Raw genomic sequence first — 21,261 nt, forward strand, 5'->3', positions numbered from 1 at the left:
CTGTATAAATCTCTGCATTGCTGCTCAGTTTTATCCTGGTTGTGTTTTTATATTGTACTTTTATGTTGTTTTTTCATATTGTGGTTTGTTTTATACCTTGAATTGTACTTGATTTTTTGAACAGCCCAGAGAGCTTTGGCTATTGGGCTGTATAGAACTGTAATAAATGAATAAATTCTTTTAAAACAGTTCCAAAAGTGCTCTGGACACAGAGGGTGTGGGGACTCATAATGGATATCCCGTTGGAGCCTGCAATACTCACACCAAACTGAACATACATCTATTGTAGCAGTGCAACTTCTGTCTCCTTCCACTATTTTATGACCATTGGATTATATGAGTTTTGATAAAGCACTACAAATACCTACAAATTTTGTTTTACTAGGACTATGCAAGGACATAAAAAAATGAACATATGTCTTACAGGTAATGAGAGATTTACAATATCATATCCAAGTATTTTAAAAATTATTATCTGTAGAAAGCCTCTATGTACACTTTCAGATTTGCCATGAAAATACACAATGTGAAGTCTGAACTGGTGGAAAATTCCCATGGTATACAATAGGAAGTGAAAAATACAACCATATATATAAAGTATAGTGTTTTACGCAGAAGTGATATAGGAAATTCATCATGTGTGAACGGTCCCCATCTGTTGTGCAAAGCTGTGCAATCTTACCTTGATAATCTCTGGCATCTGCTGAATTTGCCCTGGGACATGTTCTTTGGTAGCTGTGATGGATGGAGTAGCCAAAGTTTCTTGAAGAATGTGCATCACTTCCTTCTCTTTTGATAAGCTTCCTTTGCCCATTCGGAATTCTACTAGTTCCTGAGCAAAATCTTCAATACTCTCCAGGATACGCAATAAAAGGGTTTTGTCTTCTTCCTCTATTTTATGACCATTGGATTCGATGAGTTTTGATAAAGAGGAGGAAGCACTTTTGTCTGCAGGTGAACAAGCTTTATCTTTATTTTCAAGAGTTAGAGATAGACTAATATCCTTCAAACATGAAGAATCACTTTGCTTTGTAGAAGTCTCTCGCAGAGAAGTCTCCATTTTCTGTGAAAAATGCTCCAGATCTAACAGAAGTTTGTCTATCTCTTCTTGATTGTTTTTTCTGGTTTCTCCTTTAGAAATCTGTACAGTACCATCAAAGCCTTGACTGATGGAGGTTGCTGGGGTGAAGGTTTGGGCCAGTGTTACAGGTTGTTCTACAGTAGGCAATGTTTTAGTAGAATCTACCGCAGGTTCTGCCCTTTCACCTCTCTGCTGGCTGCTTTCTGAATTCTCCCATATTCCTCTACTCTTAGCACTCAATGCACTGCCTAATCCCTTTTCTCTATCTGATTCTTCCACAATGTACAGAGTTTCTATGGGAGAAATGCAATCTGACGGATTTAAAGATAGCAACTGAGGTAGCACACAAGCATCATTTCTAGATCCTAAATTCTCCTGCTGGTTGTTGACATGCAAAACATTTGAAGGAAAATCTACAGTGGGGATTTGGGTTGGATTTTCTGAGGTATTTGTATCAGTACTGTTCTGGATACCTTGTAAGTCTGTAGTGAGAGACTGCCTTGTCGCAGAGGATGGGGAGGATACAACATCCTCATATCTAGGTGGCTGTTCATTGCCAAACATTGGGGAGAAATGAGACTGCTGCAAAACAGACAAACTGTTAATCAGTTCTACCATATCACCAGGTTCAGTGATCCCAGGCTGTCTAAATTCAAAAGGCAGTTTTTTAAGGTAAGAAGAAAACCTTGTCATTAAATTCATATAGATCATTTCAGAATTGGCCAAAGGGTCATTAGCATTTCCTCCAATGACACTACCTGAAGATTTCTTCCTGATACACTGCTTTATTATATCAGTACACTTTTTCAAGTCATCTGAGCATTTCAGCAAGATGTCCAAGCACATCTTAATATCTCCACTGGAAGAACCATCCAGCTTGTGCTTTTCCAAAATCTGTGTGATAAAACTGTCTTCAGAGAAAGTCTGCACAGGTAAGGGAACTGCAGAATTCACATTTCCCTCTACTGAGGTGCTGCCGACCTGCCATTTCTCCTCAGATGAGGAATGATGTGACAGGCCAAAGGGAGGAGGGGAGTTTTCATCATTGCTGAAATGTCCATAGATCAAGTCAAAGTCTAGTGACCTTCTGTTGAATGAGTCTGACTTAACTTTTCTTCCCTTTCTATAGCTCACTTGACTGGAAGAGTTTCTAAGTTTTTCAAACGAAAATTCTTTAATTTTTCCACTAGCAAGATTTATGGCTTCTCCAGTGATATCTTTCAGACTTCCAGTGCTTTGAATAGAAGAACCCTTTTTGAGTCTTGGGTTACTAGGAAGGATTTGGTTATAATCTTCATCCCCAGACAAAACAAGGGAACTCTCAGGCATTGAAAGCCTGTGAGTCAGATCTGAACTTCTAAGATTCGGTGTAGGGACTTTAATTAGTTCTGCACAAACACTGTGGTGGGCCACTATGCACATAACTCCTTGCTTAAATACTCGACATGCTCCAGAGCAATAATGCACAGCATGTTGAAGTCTACGATCTATCACAACACTGCTGTAACAATTCACTGTTGTTACTACACGCCTATATGTTGCTGCCATAATGTGATTTTTAATTGGCTGCACTATGAACTGAGCTAAGACAGCAATCACATTACCACTCTTCAAAATACTGACACACACATATTCCTGGGTGATTCTATTGTCTCAGAAAATCTTACAAAATTGTAAAAGCAATGCATTGATAAGATCTAACAGTTAACAGGTTTAGGATAGATATCTGTGAAAAGTTAACATGACCAGTGTAAATACTGAAAAGTTGTATCCCACACCGAGAGTGCCGTACTGATGAAAGATTGCCCCCTTCTCTTAATTTTAATGAATATTAAATGTAGAATTATAGAACTTCAATCCACTTGGGGGAGGGGGAGGAAAGAATAGTTTTCTCTTGAGTACTTTGTCCAGACTTGCTGCTTTAAGTGTCAAATACCATGGCGAAAGAAAAGACATGTAGTGTGCATGAGTGATCCAACTCTTCTATTGATGTGGAAGATACCTGCAATTACAAATAATGTTAATAGAACCAACTTCAACTCAGACTTCAGCTATTACTTTATCTTTTATGCAGATATTATTTCAGTGCAATTCTATGTACCTTTACTCAGAAGTACATCCTACTGTGTTCAATGAGACTTACTCCCTAGTAAAGCCTTAGTTTTCTAACAAGGGCTCATCTTTAACTTCCTAAATCAGACCTACACTAGTGTCAAATCATTACGAATGTGGAATAAAAACAGGAAAGCGGAAAATAACACTATGAAGGCAATATATGAAATGTGAATTGTGCCCCAACAGTCAATCAATGCACTTCAATACCGCTATAAAGCACTAGTGTAGATCTTGCCTCTGTAGCCTTTATGATGATGATGTAGTTTCACATATTGCATGAGATATTGAATCACATCTTTCACATTTTGCTGCATCTAATGATCCTACAAAAACAAATTATTTACCCCAAAATATTAAAGCAACTATTTTTTGCAATTAAATAACAAGTGTCTGTGTCTATTTAAACATTTCAAAATAAATTAAATTAAAATGTATACAGCGTGGCCACACAGGGCCCCAATGAAATTAATGAGACTTTAAAAAGTCCCATTTTGTGAATCTGGGGCCAAGCTGATAAAATCCACCAAGGACACATCAACATTAAAAATATCTATGAAAAATAGAGTTTTATACTGCCATACCCTGAACTAAAACTGTCCAAGGAAAGTCTAATGTTAATAGCCAATTTATTTAAATATTTATATAATTTCACTAAGAAGACAAAATATGTCTTTAGCTGGTTTGTAGACAACTTGCTATTTCATCTGCATAGCCAGGAAAATGAATTGTTGGCATCTCTTCCTTGTCCTTTCTTTTATCTATGTATGCAGATTTTAACCATTTGGCTGAACACTCTGAACTTGAGTCCTTGTTCATAATCATTTGCATGCCATAGAAGACTCATTACAGAAAATATTCTTTTACTGGGACTGTGATGCGATCCTGTGACATGAAGGTGATTACAAGAAATACAAAGAGCATTTGTATCAGGGTGGATTTGATTGAAGCACTACTCAGAAAGACTCAATTTAATCATGTGATCCCCCCCCCCAAAAAAAGTGCACTCTTCCTCGCTATATTTTACACAACTCAGAGTTACCAAAGACTCATTCTTGCTGGTATAATCTTAATATTTACAACCAGATGAAGGTTTCATTTTTAGAATAGCAACTTTTCAGATTAGTTTTACAGTTATATATTAAAAAATACTATTCTCTTAACAGGGGAACAAAGCACAACCACATTTAAGTGTCCACTGGAAGCACTGTGCCTTGACTATTTTAGGGGTTCGCACAGAAGGAATGGTGCATTCATTAAAGGCTTTCTCATAATTCCTTATGTACAGGGGCTATGTGATTTGGCCTACTGTTGATGCATACAAAAAAGCTCCAAAATTACTCCATATGATACACACTAAAAGCCTTTTTTAAATAGATGCAGTTCTCTAATTCAAACTAAGCTTGAACAGGCTTTTATTGAAAATAGATATTTGTAGCTCCCACAATTATGAATATAAATAAAAGATTCCTTAGAAGAAACTTCTTTTATTATTTTTGAACCTTTTATTTCTTTAAGTTCAGTTGTTTCCAGCTGTACCTCTGGTAGCATGAGCTATTATAAATGCATTTTATATGGACTTTGTTTTGACTTACTGTCATGCAACATACGCCAGCCCTGAGGGTAGAAAAATGGTTTCAAAATATAAACTGTAAATGAATAGGGTTCTTTTGTATTATTACTTCATAATGTAAATTATCTTCTTGTAGTGCAATCTCCAAATAGTTCATAAGCACCATGCTAATCTGATCACAGATACTTTATAATGTTGAGGAATCAAGAACCATTGTAATGCAAGCCCCCATCCCCTGGTCACATAACATCATTCTCTTATTACTAGCTGTACCTGGGGTAACATATGCTGTTGTAGCATATCTTAAAGTTTATTAATTAAATATCATCAAGGGGGTGCAGGCTGCTTGGAGGCCGCCGGTACAGCGCCATCTGGCAAACCTGGGGGGCAGGGAGGTCAGGGGGAGGGGGAGCAGGTGTCCTCCTCTCCCCAGGGTTCCTGTCAGCCTTGGGCCACCCGCCCAGTTCGCACCAGATTAGGCCGGGGCCTGGGCTCGCAGCAGGTGAGCAGCCTCCCACCCGGCCACCAAGGCCCCCGGCCGTGCCTCGCTCATGCTCCGGACAGTGGCGCTGCCCCCTTCGTGGGGGGGCGGGAATTGAAGAGGCAAAAAGGGGGGTAGGATTACCTTGGAAAGCCTGGAGGAGTCAGGCGAGGGGCTTAGCTGACTTTACACACTGTTACTGTTGCTTAGCAACCTGTATTAGCTGAAGCCTGACCAGAAACATACCTAAGCGTTTTATATAGAGAGATTATTATTTTAGGATGTTTTTAACAATGTATATTATGTTTTAATTCAGTTTTATGTATTTTATTGTTTATTGTTGTTCCCCGCCTCAATCAAAATGGAGAGGCGGGTAAGAAATAAATTTATTATTATTATTATTATTATTATTATTATTATTATTATTATTATTTATCAGAGCATTAATTATTTCTGAAGGAAGAAAACAGTTTCAAAAAGTAATTATATGAAAGCTTGTTTGTAAAACATGCAATGAGGTACATCCACTAACTATTTCAATAAGTAACTAAAATGTTACTAGTTCTGACTGTTTATGTAACAATTATCATTCACAACTCAGTTTCCTTGCATCCAATGGGCAGAATCCAACAGGGCACTTATGCCTCTGTCTCCCATTCAGTCACTGACCAGACCCAGACCTACACGGCTTCAGCAAAGGAGTTGGATCTTGTGGCCTCAGACCACACTCTGAGACTTCACTCCCCTTTCAGCTCAATAAAATTACCAGTAATTGGTTTCAGCATCAGCAATGCAACACAACAGGGTCTTGCTATTTACTGTTTTACTCTGTACAGCACCATGTACATAGATGGTGCTATATAAATAAATAAATAAATAAATAATAATAATAATAATAACTTATTTATTTATTTATTACATTTTTATACCGCCCAATAGCCGAAGGCCTCTGGGTGGTTCACAAAAATTAAAACCATAATAAAACAATAAAACAACCAACAGTCTAAAAACACAAATACAAGCTGAGGTCTGGACTTTTTGGTAGTGCTGAAAGAAGGCAATAAGAGCTCCATCACACCAGCGATTTATTGCACTCCTGCCATGCCTGGTATGTGATTTTGCAGCACAGTATTCAAATGATGTTGTCCATGTCCTGCACTCATCTCACCTCTTCCTCTCCCTTTTCTGTCTTATTCTGGGGCAGGGAAAATCTGTCCCCGTCCCCCCACCGTGCACAATAAAGCCATCCTGTGTATTGCTGTCCTTGTGCTATGTTGGACCTTCCCATTTTTTGTTGGGTGTGTGTGTGTGTGTTGAAGGGCAATGTCGTTGACAAAAGAGGAGGGTGGGGTAGTTCTCTGCTCAACTGCTCAACTGTGAAAGGGGAGGGAGATAGGCTGCCCGAACACCCCACAGAGAAGGTGAGTGAGGCTGCTGTCTCTGCCCATGCCCAGGACTCAGTCCCATTCAACTCTATGATTCTTATTCCTGAGTAGGCATGTCTAGGTTTCCTGACCAGAACAATTTTGGTTTCCCATTGCCATGCCAACATTGACCACAAACTTCTCCAAAAACTAATTGTAATACTTTCTCTTCACTAATATTGTTTAATATGATCTTAGAGGAAAGCATAGTGTGTTGTTTTACTGTAATTGCACAGTTTCAGGATGCTGTACTATTGTATTTGCACACACACACACACACACACACACACACACACACACACACACACATTTAACTGCAGGGGGAAGGAGAACGTAGGAGACGGGGGCGGGAGATTTTGCCAGCACAGTAGTGATACAGGTGAAAAGATACATGAGCTGAAATAACAGAATAACACGCAGACATGAAAGTGCCCAGTGCTAGACTCACTAAGGAAATGGAGGGGGAAACCACAGACTCAAAGTGGGGTGGGGGAGTAGGTGTGATGGAGCTCTAAGAGAGAGGGCAGGGGGCAAAGATAGGATGATAACATGAGAGGTAGATGAGGTAGGGAAGAAGGAGGGAGATAAATCAGAAGAAAGGTGTTTGGGATTGGAGGGAGTAGGTCACAGGGCAGGAGAGTAGAGTGTAGGAAATATGGCAAAGGGACATGTCTGTGGCAGACCCTAGACTAGCTGCAGCAACTGGTGCCAGAGGCAAACCATACAAATGGTGTACCCACCCCCAAATCCCAAGGGCAGATCTAGGCTGAGGTTTTTAGTAAACTGGGAATCAATCTATTTAAATAGAGTCATAATTATTCACTTTTTCTGTCCATCCATCTATCCAAACCAATGCTTCTGAGATCAAATAAAACAAAATAATTGTTACATCCTTTCAGCCCAGATATACAGAAAAGCAAGTTTTTTATGCTTAAATTTGTATGGACACCCATGATATTCAGTATATTATAAACATAACATTTTATTTGTGGTTTTTTAATTTGTATTCCCCTCCCCCCCCCCAAATTTGGCACCACATTTAACTTGGTGCCCTAGGCAACACCTAGTTCATCTATATGGACAGGCCACTCCTGGTCTGGGGCTAAAAAAGAGTACATTGGCAAGAAGGATGAAACTGTACCTAGTCCAGGCTACACACGCATCAACCTTGCCTGGCAGTGACTCTGGAAGATGATGCATCTTCCGCTTTCTCTTTTATAATGCTCCTCACATTCAGAACTTCTGCCAAGTTAAATATAAACCACGGGAGAAGCCAAAGAAAAGTAAATAAGAAGGAAACACAACAGTGTTACAATACTGCATTCCACGTGTAAATACTGAGAATGGATTCATCACATTCACTGTGATTGCCCTGGCAACAGAGATTGTGTCAACCTTGTAAATAAGACCGCAAAAGTTACTAGCCTTCTAAGAGCCTAAAGCCCCCTCCTCTGCAGCCATCATGGAAATGCACAATACTGACCTCTTAGCAGACTAACAAAAAACAAAACCTACTTTCTACCAAATAGGTTGGCAGATGTTTCCACAGACAGCACAGAACCAAGCAGATTGGTGGGGGAGGAAGGGAGAGATGTGTCCCTCTACCTCAAGCCCACCCGGTAGACTGTATTGAATTCTATCCACACATATGTATGGAATTGTTGGTCACCCATGGCTTTCAGGTTAATGCTTAAATACAAGTCTGGATTATGTATATACCTCTTCACACCTCAATACAACCATTAAAATGTGCAAGAATCCTCCTCCTTGTTTTCTATAGGCAGACTCAAGTATACTACTTTTTTCTAGCTAGAAAGGAACAGCAAGAAGCAGAGGTGAGGGTGCTATCCAAGTCTAGAAATTGAAATATGAGATTGGGAACCTATTGATGTGAACAATAGGTTCACATCAATTTGCAGAAACATCAAATTTCTCTTATTAGCTGGAAATGTTGACCCTTGGATTTTAGACATCCTGGTAAAGTAACTTGAAAATATGAAAATAAACCACTAGACCATATTTATATAAGCAAGCATGACCCCATACAAACTAGCAGTGTGAAAATTCCTCTAGAATACTTGGCTCAACCCTTTGTTCTAAGGTTCTAGGCAGAAATGCATGCATACCTTTTGCAATACATGGATTCCCTTTTCCTTGGGGAGCCACATTTTTCACTGGCAACTAAACATTGCAGAGAAAAACAGGTGATAGAGGATAAATACTCTTTTGAGCAGCTTCACTGCCACCAAGTAAGCTTCCAAGGAATCTCAGAGTTTATAGAAACATTGTTTAAAAACCGCTGTGCTGTGTGATCACTGGGGCTTGGCTTGCTTCCTAGCTCTGACACAACTCCTAATTTCCCAAGCTTGGCTCAAGCACTTCTTTCCAGACTCAGAACAAATGACCTATTCTTCCTGACCTGAACCCAGACACCACTCTTACTACACCCCTTCCCCAATTAGCTTCATATCTTCCATTCCTATAACATACCAAGCACAAGTTCCAGACACATTAGCTAAATTCAATACAAAACCTCAGCGCACAGCACTCCTTAACATCAAACCGATTCTTTCAGTTACGACTAGATGAGGAAGCTATCCAAATGGAGGGGTGTAGGGGGAGAGAACAACTATTATAATTCACTAGGGCCATGTCTATATGAGGTTGCATTGGTGCCTCGTTATTCGACATCCCGCAATTGTGCTTCTCCAGGACAATACCCATGGAAAGGAGTGCAAATGCGGGATTTGGAGACCCATGGGCCCGCTGCTGCTCCATTCCCTTTTCCCCTACAATCTCAGATTACATTTTAATGCCATATGACAGCTCACATTTTAACAGAATTAATTTAGAAGAAAAACACAAAATTTCCCTTCCTCTACAGGATTTGATTGATTAGGGTGATCGTATGAAAAGGAGGACAGGGCTCCTGTATCTTTAACAGTTAAAGCTGCAGGTGACCTGCCCTCTTTTAAATCTGGTCACTCTAGTATAGCTCCTGCAGCTTTAACTGTTGTGATGAAGAGGGGATTTCACCAGATTCTCCATATATACAAATGACACCTGCTGAAATTCCCTTTTCTATGCAACTGTTAAAGATACAGGAGCCCTGTCCTCCTTTTCATATGGTCACCCTAATGGCACTGATGCAACTAATTAATTTAAAATCTATCTTATATATGTCAATAAAACACACAGTATAGGCCTAAAATAATAATAATACACCATATAGCAATCAGCTGCTAGGCTATTTGTTTTACGGCATGGAATCCCAGTCATATTTCAGTCTACTTCCAAAGTTGAAAATTGCATAAAATATAACAACTAAGTGGTAGGAGAAAAAGCTGGGAGCAGCAGTGAGGTATGCGTGTCTACTAATAATCTCTGACTCGGAAAATGTACACAGGAGGTCATTGCAGCCACAAGACATTTTTACGTTTAAACTGTTTTATCAAAATCCATTACCATAAGAAATGCTCTTGCTGACTGCATAGCAAATCTTAAAATGAAATTTATACTGTGAACTTATGTTTTAAAATGAAATAAGTACGGCATCTGAATGCTTCCCACTCCTGGAACATACTGTAAACATATGTTGCTGCTCCATCTCCCCTCATGGAGCAATTAAATGCCTCTCGTACCAAAATGACAGCTACTACTTTTTTTTTTACTACTACTACTACTACCACCACTACAACCACCTGTTGTTGTTGATGATGATCATCACCATCACCATCAATATTTCTTTACCACTTCTCATTTTTACAAATCCCAAGGTGTTTTACAAAAGAAAACAATAAATACCATCATATTAGACACTGATTCAAAGTCAAGTCATGGCTAGGGGAAAGCCAAAGTTTTCAGTAAACACCTACAACTTGCCAACTTTGAGACCTGGTGTACCACAAAGAGGAAATCATTCCATAGGGCAGGCACCACCACAGAGAAGGCCCATCTCTGTGTTGCTGCCAAACAGAAATCCAAAGGCTGCATCATGGACAACAGGGCCTCCCCTGAAAGTTGCAGTGGCCTGGGAGATTGGTATAGGATTAGTATTTATTTATTTGATTTAAAATATTTGAGTAGTGCCCTTCACTGAAAAATTATTTTAGGATGACTCACAACATTACAATTAAAAACACAGCTCTAGTAATGGATCAGTTTTAGTTTGCAATTTTAGCTAGGTCCTTAAAAGCTGAAAAATAGTTCTTTAAAGCCTCTAAACGAGTCCATGGAAGAGGTACGACTTGAACCAACTTATCTCCTAAATATAGATCCAGCTCTCTATATACCACAATTTTGTGTATGTGTTTTATTCTAGAGCTGCGTTTATGTGATAGTGAAGTGTGTAAGACACATACAGCTGGTTCTGCCCTGTCTCATAACCCTCTGTCATGTCCATCCTACTAAACTACACATTATGTTAAACACCACTTTTAGAAAAGTATGCTTAACTAGGTTGACAATATGAAAAGGAGAATAGGACTCCTGTATCTTTAACAGTTGTATTGAAAAAGGAATTTCAGCAGGTGTCATTTGTATGCATGCAACACCTGGTGAAATTCCCTCTTCATCGCAACAGTTAAAGCTGTAGGAGCCCTGCCCTCTTGACTAGATACAAAAGAGGGCAGGGCTCCTGCAGCTTTAACTGTTGTGATGAAGAGGGAATTCCACCAGGTACTGTATGCATACAAATGACACCTGCTGAAATTCCTTTTTCAATACAACTGTTCCCTCTCCTCCTTTCCATATGGTGACTGTAGCTTAGCACTATAACTTTTATTCTGAAGGAAAAAGCATCCAGTCAGCAACTGCTGTTGGTAAGGAGAGTCAATCAAATACAAACAGTAAATAGTAACTTCTCCTCCCTTCACCTGTCCTGTATCAGAGACTGGAAGGACACCCACCCCCATCCCAACCAAGTAAAACCCCTAGAACACTGGGCTTTGCTGCTTGGGGGCATGGAGGGGTATGCGCAAGCAAGAGAAGAGAGCAGCTGCTTCTAATTCCCCTCTTGCTCACCCTTTTTGGGATGCCTACTCTGCCTGCTCAATTATCTTCTCTCTCTGGGCAGTGCAGCATAGCAAGTTGGTCAAGGAAGAAGCAGCCACCTCATCCAATCAATTGCTTGCCTGCATTCTCTCTCTCTTTGGGTGGTGCAGGGCTAGAGATTGGGCCCAACACAACCAGTCCTCCCCATCATGCTGTCCTGTGAGACAGGACAAGTGAGCAAGTAAGATTATGAGATGTCTGTTTCTCCAAAGTGTAGTTGCTCCTTTTGCTAGCTTGCTCCCTCTGAACAGCAAGAGCCTAATCCTTCCTGCCAAAGAGAGAAAGTGTGCAAACAGGTAGAGGGAAGATAGCATCGCTTTGAAATCCTTGCCGCCAAGAGAAAGGAACTCTTAGTGATCGCATGGAGGCAGTGGCTGCTCCTGCAAAGAGAATTATTTGCTCTCTTGCCCTCTTTCATTGAGCAGCATAGTGGGGAGCACTGAGTTTACTGAGTCCCACTGCTGCACCATCCAGAGAGAAAAAGGAACTGAGAGGATGAGATAACCTGCTCCTTTCATGAGTAATTGTCTACGCTGCACCACTCAGAGAGAGAGAGAGGGTGAGTAGGGTGAGCATAAGCAGCTTCTTGCACTTTCTTTCTAGGAAGCACTAGGGGCCCAACCCTGCCCACCAGGCTGCCCAGTGAATGAGAGTAAGGCCACAGCTAGATCTAAGGTTTATCCTGGGATCATCCAGGGTTCGCCCCTGCCTGAGCACTGGATCCCCTGTGTGTCACCTAGATGAACAGGTTTGACCCCTGGACAATCGAGGGATAAACCTTAGGTCTAGCTATGGCCTAAGTAATTCTTCTTGTAGAAGCAGAAGTCTCTGCACAATTGCTCAGCCTTTCTTTTTCCAAGCACAGCAAGGACTGGACAAATGATGGTTGCTACTTGCTCTGATAGCTCCCCTCCCCTCTCCCTTTAGGGTACTACATTCTGTCCACAAGCAGGAGTGGACAGAACGTAGATCTCCAGATTTTTTGGACTTCAACTCCCATTCCTGACAGCACAGCCATCAGTCAGGAATCCTGGAAGTTAAAGTCCCAAAATCTGAAGATCTACCTTTCACCCACAACTGCTCCTGTACAGCACCTTTCTATCTCATTCTAGTAGCACTTAAGGCCTGGAAAACAAGAGAAGCCCATGGCCTCCTTATGGCAAACCACACCAGCAAGAGAATCAACTGGGTCTCTGAAAAGAGGCATCTTTTATTCAAATCATAAGAATCAAGGAACTGCTGGCATTAATTCGATAATTCTGTGGCATGGAAAGATTCGTGCTGCTAGTGACTCAGAAGGTATTTCAAGAGGGTGGCACACCGCTTCTGCCCCATTTCCCTAAGGGGAACGGCGGGGATATTTGACCGTATCTTAACTTCGGCAACTGCAGTAACTGATGAGGCGACTCCAGTAAGTCGGGCAGAAGTGAGTTGAAATTGCAGGCGACGGTCATCTTGGGCGGCTGAACCCAGAAATAAATAGACCGCGGGGCAAGCCGACCCTCCCCACCCCCCGCTCCGTCGCCGCGGCGCTACGAGTCAAAAGCAGCTCCGGTGCCCTTCGTGAGCCTCGGTTGTCACCCGTTCCCCTGTGGACATGGGCGCCTCAGCTGTCCCCAGCAGTTCCTGACCGCCACTAAAGGCGTTAGAAATTCTTGAGGTGCCTCTTGCTCCGTCCCCGGCCGCTCCCTCTCCCCCCTGTACGCTCTCTCCGCCCCCTGCTGCCCCATCTAAAACGCAGCATGGTTTCCACTCAGACCGCGGCCGCCTGCCTTTCCTGCCTCACTTTCTCATTGTTAGTTGGGAGCAATGAATAATAAACAGTGGCCGTCAGTGTCTGAGGCGGCCGGGGCAGTAGCGTAGCACCTACCCGCCGCCGAGGCGACTCCCTCTCCCATCCTGGGGCGCTCTTCGGATTCGACCCTCCTCCTTCCTCCACCCTCCGGCGGAGGGAGGCTGCGCCTCTTTTCCTGTCCCTTCTGCACAAACGAAGGGGGCGCCCACAGAGCGCGCTGAAGTGGGGATGGGGAGGCGAGGAAAGAGAGGCAAAGGCGGCGTCAGTTCCCTGCCCAGGGAGGGCCGGCCCGTGGGTACAGCATAGCAGAGCTCTGCCTGACTCCAAGGCGGGAGCCTTGCATTTGCGGGCCAGGTCCCGCCTGAAACTCTGCTTCAAGTGTCCTGCGGCGCTCGTGTCTTCTTGAGCGCCGGGACGGAAGACTTCGCCAAGGGCAACCGAGCCCCAGTCCTTTTTGCCAGTCCGGGCTAAAGGAACGGCCACGGACAACCGCCCCTGAGGGCCCGGGGAATTAAGCAGGCAGTTCTTTCGGAGTTCAGGCTTTTAGGTGGGCGTTTAAAACAAAAGGCCAACGCCCTCAATAGCAGAAATGTGGAGTTCAGCTTGAAGACCGCTCTTTGTTGCAGGGGAAAGTTCGAAAAGGATTGTGGCAGATCTTGAAAGAGTCAAGAAACCAGGAAGGAAAGAAAAACAACTCAACGATTTATTATCCACTTTTAAACCACATGACTGTGGAACATTGAGTCAAAGTTATGGAACCCTTTAGGTCTGGCATTTCTGAAATGCCAGCTGCAGTTTCCTGTCTCTTTTGACTCCAGGGCTCTTCCCATACAAAATGCACCCGCCCCACAATATTTGGCTCATAGTTGCACTCACCGCACCCATCTTGTGCACTCATCAGCTCAGTTCCCCACCGGCTGAAGCTGGCTCCTAGTTCCTTATTCCATTCAGCAGTGTATATGCAGTCGGAATAAGGGAATTGGATTTGATTAGCTCTGTATCCTGAAATAAGTGTTGGGCTGCCCCAAATAACACATCTGTGCTATTAGGAGACTGTCACTTGTGAGATGTCCTTTCAACGTGCCACTATAGAGTTTGTTTTCATGAAGTGCTCAGGCTCCAAGAAAAGAATCCAAGAAAATTTAGGCATGAGGAACCAAGTTTGAGCAGCAACCCTGAACAAGTTAAGGTTTAGGCCACCTCAGGTCCATGCTGCTGAGAGGCTGTCCCTAACAGCAGGTTCATCCCAAAACACTTATTAACCAGTAGCATTTAGGTTACATTTATTTTCTTTTAAAATACTGCTTTGAGTCCAAATACCACCTTTCTGCCAAAGTACTGAAGGTGGTTCACAGTTTATTATAATAAATGCACATACAAATAACTTTTTAGAATAACAAAAGAAAAGTACACTAACTCATTTTAAACGTTAATTTGCAAATTTCTCCTGAACTTTTCAAATTAGTTTATTTCAGAAGTGAACAAAATTAGATAGGCAACTGCTTGTGTTGTGCCTATCTTATGGCTTTCCAGAAATAGCTGTAAATCAGGATCCCCTACCTAGACTCATTTTTCCCTCTTGATGTGCAAACTATTGTTATATACTCCCGCTTCCCTAAGCATCAGACATTCTATGGATGGTTCTATAACATTGAGTTTCCTTTGATGACAGGAGCAAAACAGGCACTCCTCTAACAGACAGCACCAGAGAGAGAAACTGTTACCTCAGAGATTTTTCATCTGCAGCCAATTCTCAGCTCTCTCTTCAAACTGCAAAACTGTCTTTAACTGACTCTCTGCCGCCTCTTTCTAGTTCAGAGGTGCATTATCTTCTGAAGAGGGGAACAGGGCTATTCCACCAGCCTTGCTGAAAGACTTACATTTCCCCCTCTTCCCTTCCCATTTCTTATTCCTTGTGTGTGTCATGCCTTCTTATATTCTAAGCCTGCAGGCAGGGAACTGCCTTGTTTTACTGATTATATGTAAGCTGCTTCAGGAGCCTTTTTGGCTGAGGAACAGGCTAAAAATAATTTAAATAAATAAATAAAGGCTGGATTCCAGGCAGTCAGGAAAAACACCTACATTTATTAAGAAAATAAGGTTATTTTGTCAAGCCGTGACTTCCACCAGGTGGCACTTCAGGAAAAATCATAGCGGTAGACTAATTTAGAGTAATAAAGGCAAGGTGAAGTCATAAACAACACTGGCTTTTCATAAACCCTACTTCTCAGGAGGATATCCTACCATTATCTTGGCCCATTCTTCAGTCCAGAGGTAGCAAGTCTACATATGGAGTGTTCATAACAGTCTCATGGCTTGTAAAATAATGCATGTCATAATCTTCTACCTGAAACATTATGTACTTTACCAGTCCAGGTGTAGAAAAATATGATAGTAGGATTCAAGTAGCCCTTCTTGTTAGAATCTCTGAATAATAGTTGCTTCTCCAACTCAGAGGCAGAAAACTAGATAGGACTTGCTTGCAGTTAGTCAGAAATTGAAACATTTTAAAATCTCCTGGAACACTATCCATATGACTATGTGTAGCAAACTATGACAGCGAACAAACCAAGTAAACAAACAGGCAAAAACAATAACTCCCAAACAACCCAATGAAAACTGAGCTTGCACAGCAGCCATAAAATGCTTAATGTCTGATGAGCATGGGACTGGAAAACTGGATGGAAAGAGGAATAGAATGGAGTATCCTAAATGAAGGTATGGATGGATGGATGGCACACTGAACTCCACACTGTTTTGTTGCAGGCCCACCTGTGATCTCTAGTTGCTGCCATAGATGGAGAATTGTTAGCTCATTTGTACTGGTGTATGATGGAACATTGCAGCATGGAAACATGAAATTAGGATCATTTTATCCAAACACAGCTGTGAGGCACTGTGCCACATGAAGCTGCCTTGCACTAAGCAGACTAACAGTCCATCCAGCCCAGTATTGTCTGCTCTGACTGGCAGTCGGTCTCCACAGGCTCAGGCAGAGATCATCCTTAGCACTGCTTCCTGCATCTTTAGAATATGTGACCAGCACCTTGGCATAGTTGTGTGAACTTTTGTAGTGCTGGAGTTCTCAGTCATGGTGCTTCTTTATGAAAATGTAACTGTACTTGAGTTTTTGGCTATATATTACTGTGGAGGAAGTTCATAATGTGGGAGAGTCAATAGAAAACAATCCAGAAGATTAGTCATAGTATTGAGAACAGAAAAAAAGTGTCATGGCACTTTAATTTACTACATTTCTATCCTGCCCTTCATTTAAGGAACAAATATGGTTCTTTCCCTTCATTTTATTCACACAACAAACTTGTGAACATAGGTTAGACAGAGAGATAGAGACTTGGTAATGATCATGTAGACAGCTTTAGGCTGAACTGGGGGCTCAACTACACCTGCAGCCCTTTAGGGAATGAGAAGGATGATTGCGGAGTTTTCCACTTCCAGGATTGTCCCTCTGGGGCCATACGTCAGCAAGTTTTTCCAGAAGTAAAGAGGGACGTTCCGGGGCACCATTTCTTTTTTTAAATAAAGGAGACATTTGTGCAATTGCACGGGTGCAATCCTGCATGAAGGAACAATTTAAAAAAAAACCCCACACACATACAAGAAACTTGGCACTGGAAGATGCTGAGCATCATCCCAAAGATGGCAAAAATGCTCTCACCGTCACCCCTGAACTACCCCCCCACAGCTTCATGCCTGTTTCCTGAGCTCCACTATTCATGGGGAAGAGGGAGGACCCCAAGAGGGAGAGCCACACTGTGTGTGGCACTCGGGATGGTCCCGGGACTGAAAAAAATGGGAAAAAGCAGTCTCAGCTATCCCGGGAGAACTGAGTGATCATCCCCAGGATAAATGGCAGGTGTAGATTAGGCTTGGTACTATAAACCTAGTTCTCTCTTGACCTGGTCCAACCCTCTAACCGCTACACCACTCTGCTAACATTTTGGAGACTAGTTGGCTTATAGTGGACCTAGAATATAAATTGTTCTGCAAGGACTACAAACAGGAATTACATGCAGGTGGAATTCCAGCTTTGGTTTAACTCATATCTCTCCTCTCTCTTCTGATGGAGTATTATTACAATTTGTACGTTCTTTAGCACTTCTTAGTGTACAAATTGCTTTACAGTTCATATCTCATATCTTTAGAACTCCAGAGAGAGAGAGAGAGAGAGAGAGAGAGAGAGAAACTTGCAGAGACCTACATAGCAAGCTTCATGACTGGGTGACTAGGATTTTAATGTAGATTCTGCATATACAGTCACAACTTCTAGTTCCCCCCCTCTGCCCAGTGCCGGAATAAAACAAGTTTTGCTTACCATTTCATAATTAGTAATCTGTTCTATTGATTAATAAAGCATACACTACCATCAAGTTTATGATTTCCTAGAAAATATACTGTTGTGTTAAATCATATCATTGTCCCATGTGCCCCTCCTTTTGTCCTTGAGCAGAAGGCTAGTGAACCATCACTCTCAAATCTGTTGTTGTATTAGTTATACATGGGGAGAATGGGCCAGTTGTTTTATTTAAGAAAGGAAGGAAACTATAACAACACTTGGGAAAGCCTCAATATTCCCATACATTTGCAACAGACAAGCTGTCAGTTCCAGATTCCCCATAGGGCAGCCAGGTCTATGTAAACATAAGATCACATCCTAAAATTCCTGGACTGTATCACTTCATACTGCAAATTATTGCACAGGCAGATGAGAGATCAAATGTTCTACCCTTGCCTTCTCTCTGACATGCTAGTTTTCTGTGGGTATGTCAGAATCATTCCAACATGCAACCCTGCTCCCTTTCTTCAATATGTAGTACTTTCCAGGAGTAATTTTACCTATTGATGTTCACCTTATGTAGACCAGGCAATTAAATAACAAAAGCCATCTTCTCTGTATATCTAACCTCTCCCAAATTATAACCAAGGGACAATGCAGAGCATTCAGTGCATTCCTAACAGGTTATAGGAGACAAACATCTCCCCCTGTGTATGCTTCGTTAGTTAGATTCTGCCTGGCTGTTCTGAGAGATGGTATGGCATGCCCTCTAGCTGTGGCTCTCATGGATCATGGGGACATTTGTCTAACTTTTGGGGTTGTATGTTTCATGATTTTATGGGTTTTGCTATTGGAAAGGAACATCACACTAGTTTGCCTTAAAGCAATACCTGGCCAGAGTCTTGGACTTGACAAAAGAGTGTTAATTGCCTGGGGTATTCGGGTGATATGGCTCATTGGAACTAATTGTTAGAAGATTGCTTTATGATACAGACCCATTTTAGGGTCTGTATAATAAAGCAACCAATCAGAGAAAGTGGTAGGGGGAACACCTTTCTCCCTAGTTAAGGGTGATGTAATCCAGGTCTCTTTGTGGAAAGAAACAACAGAAACTTCAGTTAGGAAGAAAGACAGATTTAGAGAGCCACAGAGAATGGAATGATCTGAGATTTATTTTTGGGGGGGGGGATGGGCTTTGTAAGGTAACAGCATTTGTGGGTGTTGGAGTGCCTCTCTCTGGAGATCTGATGTAGGGTAGTGAATTTTGCTAATGGTGTGCTTGAGCTATTTGCCTCCACCTCCACCCAACCTATATATTTGTAAATAAACTCAAATATTACAAAATGTCATAAGCCTCTCTAATAATCTCCTTCCATTGTGCCCCTGGAACTTCCCCACTTTTTGAAGTGCAGAACATAACAATATATTCTTAGCAAATGTGACCACAGAAAAGCTTTGCAATGTGTGAATGTTATGGTCTTTCCTCAGAATTGAACTCATAATAAATAAATCTATCTATCCGTGCCTGTTATGGTGGAGATTACCTATTTATTTATTTATTTATTTATTACATTTTTATACCGCCCAATAGCCGAAGCTCTCTGGGCGGTTCATGTGTGCATGCTGTCTCTCCACTGATGAGTATACATTTTGTGTGGGTGGATGTAGGAATGCTCAACTTTTCCTCATGCCCCAACAACCAGAAGAACCCCAGTGGGAATTTCTTATATTTGATCTGAGCAGATTTCTGAAGAAAACTGGGCTGCCAAGACAATCTACTGCTGCCAGTCACACCTATGAAAAAAACTGAAGGTGTACATTTCTGTCTTGGGGACACCACTGAGGTGGGAGCAAACCTGCAGGGCCAGTTTAGGTCTTTAATAAGGTAACAAAGAGTTTTGTGGCACCTTAAGGTGTCTTGTGGCACCTTGTCGCACATTTATTCTGGCATAAGCTTTCATGGATGCTGTCCGTCCCATAGATGTATGAATTATTAACCTCAGATTGGTTGTTTTATATACATGCTGACAGCTGGAGAAGGTATATGCAAATCTGCCAATTTGAGATTAACACTTCATGCATCTGACAAAGTGGACAGAGTCCATGAGAGTTTATACAAGCATACATTTGTTTGCCTTTAAAATGCCATAAGACTTTTTTCTGCAACAGGCTAGCATGGCTACTTTTTTGGAAACTGTTTTAATAAGATACTTTCTGTTTCAGGGCCTGTCTTCTTGAGGTTGTAGTTCTAATCACACTTACCTTAGAGTAAGCCATATTGCACTTAGTGAGACTTCTAATTAAACATGCATGGGATTGTACTGCATGTCTAGAAGTGATCCCATTTTCCACTCTTGCCCCATCCCTACTACTTATCAAATCTTGATCACTCCTTTCTCATTCCTACCTAGCCAATCTAACTGTATTAGCTCTTTAAAGTAATGCTATTTAAAACAACTTTCATAACAAAAGCTAACGGGTTGTACTGCCATGATTTTTGGGCAACTAATCTTCAATACTGAGAGGAAAATATAAATCCCACATAAATGAAGGCGTGTGCATGCACGTGATATGCTTATTATACGTGACTTTAATTCCCCCATATCAAAATTAGAATTTCCAAGTGTATTTCCTAAGGCATACCATTCTTTCCCAGTAGATGGCGTACCAGGCCCTTCCGAATTCTCTCCCCATGACTGCCAAGGACAGATTTGGACAGGTGGTTTGAACTCCGCGCATGAGCGTAAGCAAAAAGCCTCATTCCGTTTCTCATTGGCTCAACGCTCCAGACGTCTAAAAGTAAAGCTGGCGCGTCACGCTCCTTCTCAGACTTCTGTTCCGTAAGCAGGTGGGAATAAATCCACCTACTTCCGGCAATAATCCCTCCCTCCAGTCCTCGCAACGCATGCGTACTGCTCGCCGCACGGAGAAACAGTTTGTTTTTTTCGTTAGCCGATTCGAGCCGAACGGGCGTTCTCCCTCCCTTTCCTCGCCCCCGCCTCTCCACCCGGCGATGTGGCCGCGCTCGGCCGCGGCAGTAGCAGCGGCGGCGGTCGCGGCACCGGCTCTTGCGTGGGGTTGAGGGCTGGCAGCACAGGCGCGCGCCAAGATGGCGTGTGTGCTGGAGACGCCGCTCCGCATGAGTGTCCTGTCGGTGAGTGGAGGAGGCCTGGGGCGGTGGGGCGGCGCCGGTGGCGGCGCCTCTGGGGTCCTGGTGGAGGATGTCCGTCGTGGCGGGGCTTCAGTCGGGCTCTCTCTTACCGTGGCGTGGAAGCGGCAGCGGGTCTGCTCCTGCCATGCCCAGTGGGACGAGCGAGGGACTGCCTACTTAGGTCCTTCGTAGCGGGTCCCGCCCTCGCTGGTTGCCCGTCCCGTTTGCTCCTGCCACCCTCGCCTTCTCTCTCTCTCCCCCCCCCCGCCCCCATACCGACGGGTGGAGGGTGACACAG

General features: G+C 42.5%; 2 protein-coding genes across 6 annotated transcripts in view; one reads left to right on the forward strand and one right to left on the reverse strand.

Annotated features, from left to right (window-relative positions):
- Positions 1 to 13,716, reverse strand: part of PPP2R3A (protein phosphatase 2 regulatory subunit B''alpha) — a 38,259-nt gene extending 24,543 nt beyond the window's left edge. The window contains exons 1-2 of one of the 2 annotated variants that reach the window (XM_063132348.1): positions 13,594 to 13,716; positions 683 to 3,083 (exon numbers count right to left, since the gene is read on the reverse strand). In XM_063132348.1, the coding sequence (XP_062988418.1) occupies positions 683 to 2,629 (1,947 nt within the window). In that variant the 5' untranslated portion in view covers positions 2,630 to 3,083; positions 13,594 to 13,716. Of the gene's footprint in view, positions 1 to 682; positions 3,084 to 13,589 lie in introns of both variants that reach the window. The other variant, XM_063132349.1, reaches the window with a different exon arrangement.
- Positions 13,717 to 20,787: 7,071 nt separating this feature from the next.
- The window catches only part of ARMC8 (armadillo repeat containing 8), a 70,898-nt gene continuing 70,424 nt past the window's right edge, over positions 20,788 to 21,261 (forward strand). For 3 of the 4 annotated variants that reach the window (XM_063132356.1, XM_063132357.1, XM_063132359.1), the window contains exon 1: positions 20,789 to 20,966. In XM_063132356.1, coding sequence (XP_062988426.1) covers positions 20,922 to 20,966 — 45 coding nt within the window. In that variant the 5' untranslated portion in view covers positions 20,789 to 20,921. Of the gene's footprint in view, positions 20,967 to 21,261 lie in introns of all 4 variants that reach the window. The other variant, XM_063132358.1, reaches the window with a different exon arrangement.

This window comes from Elgaria multicarinata, chromosome 8, assembly GCF_023053635.1.
Source record: "Elgaria multicarinata webbii isolate HBS135686 ecotype San Diego chromosome 8, rElgMul1.1.pri, whole genome shotgun sequence".
NCBI classification, from domain to species: Eukaryota; Metazoa; Chordata; class Lepidosauria; order Squamata; family Anguidae; genus Elgaria; species Elgaria multicarinata.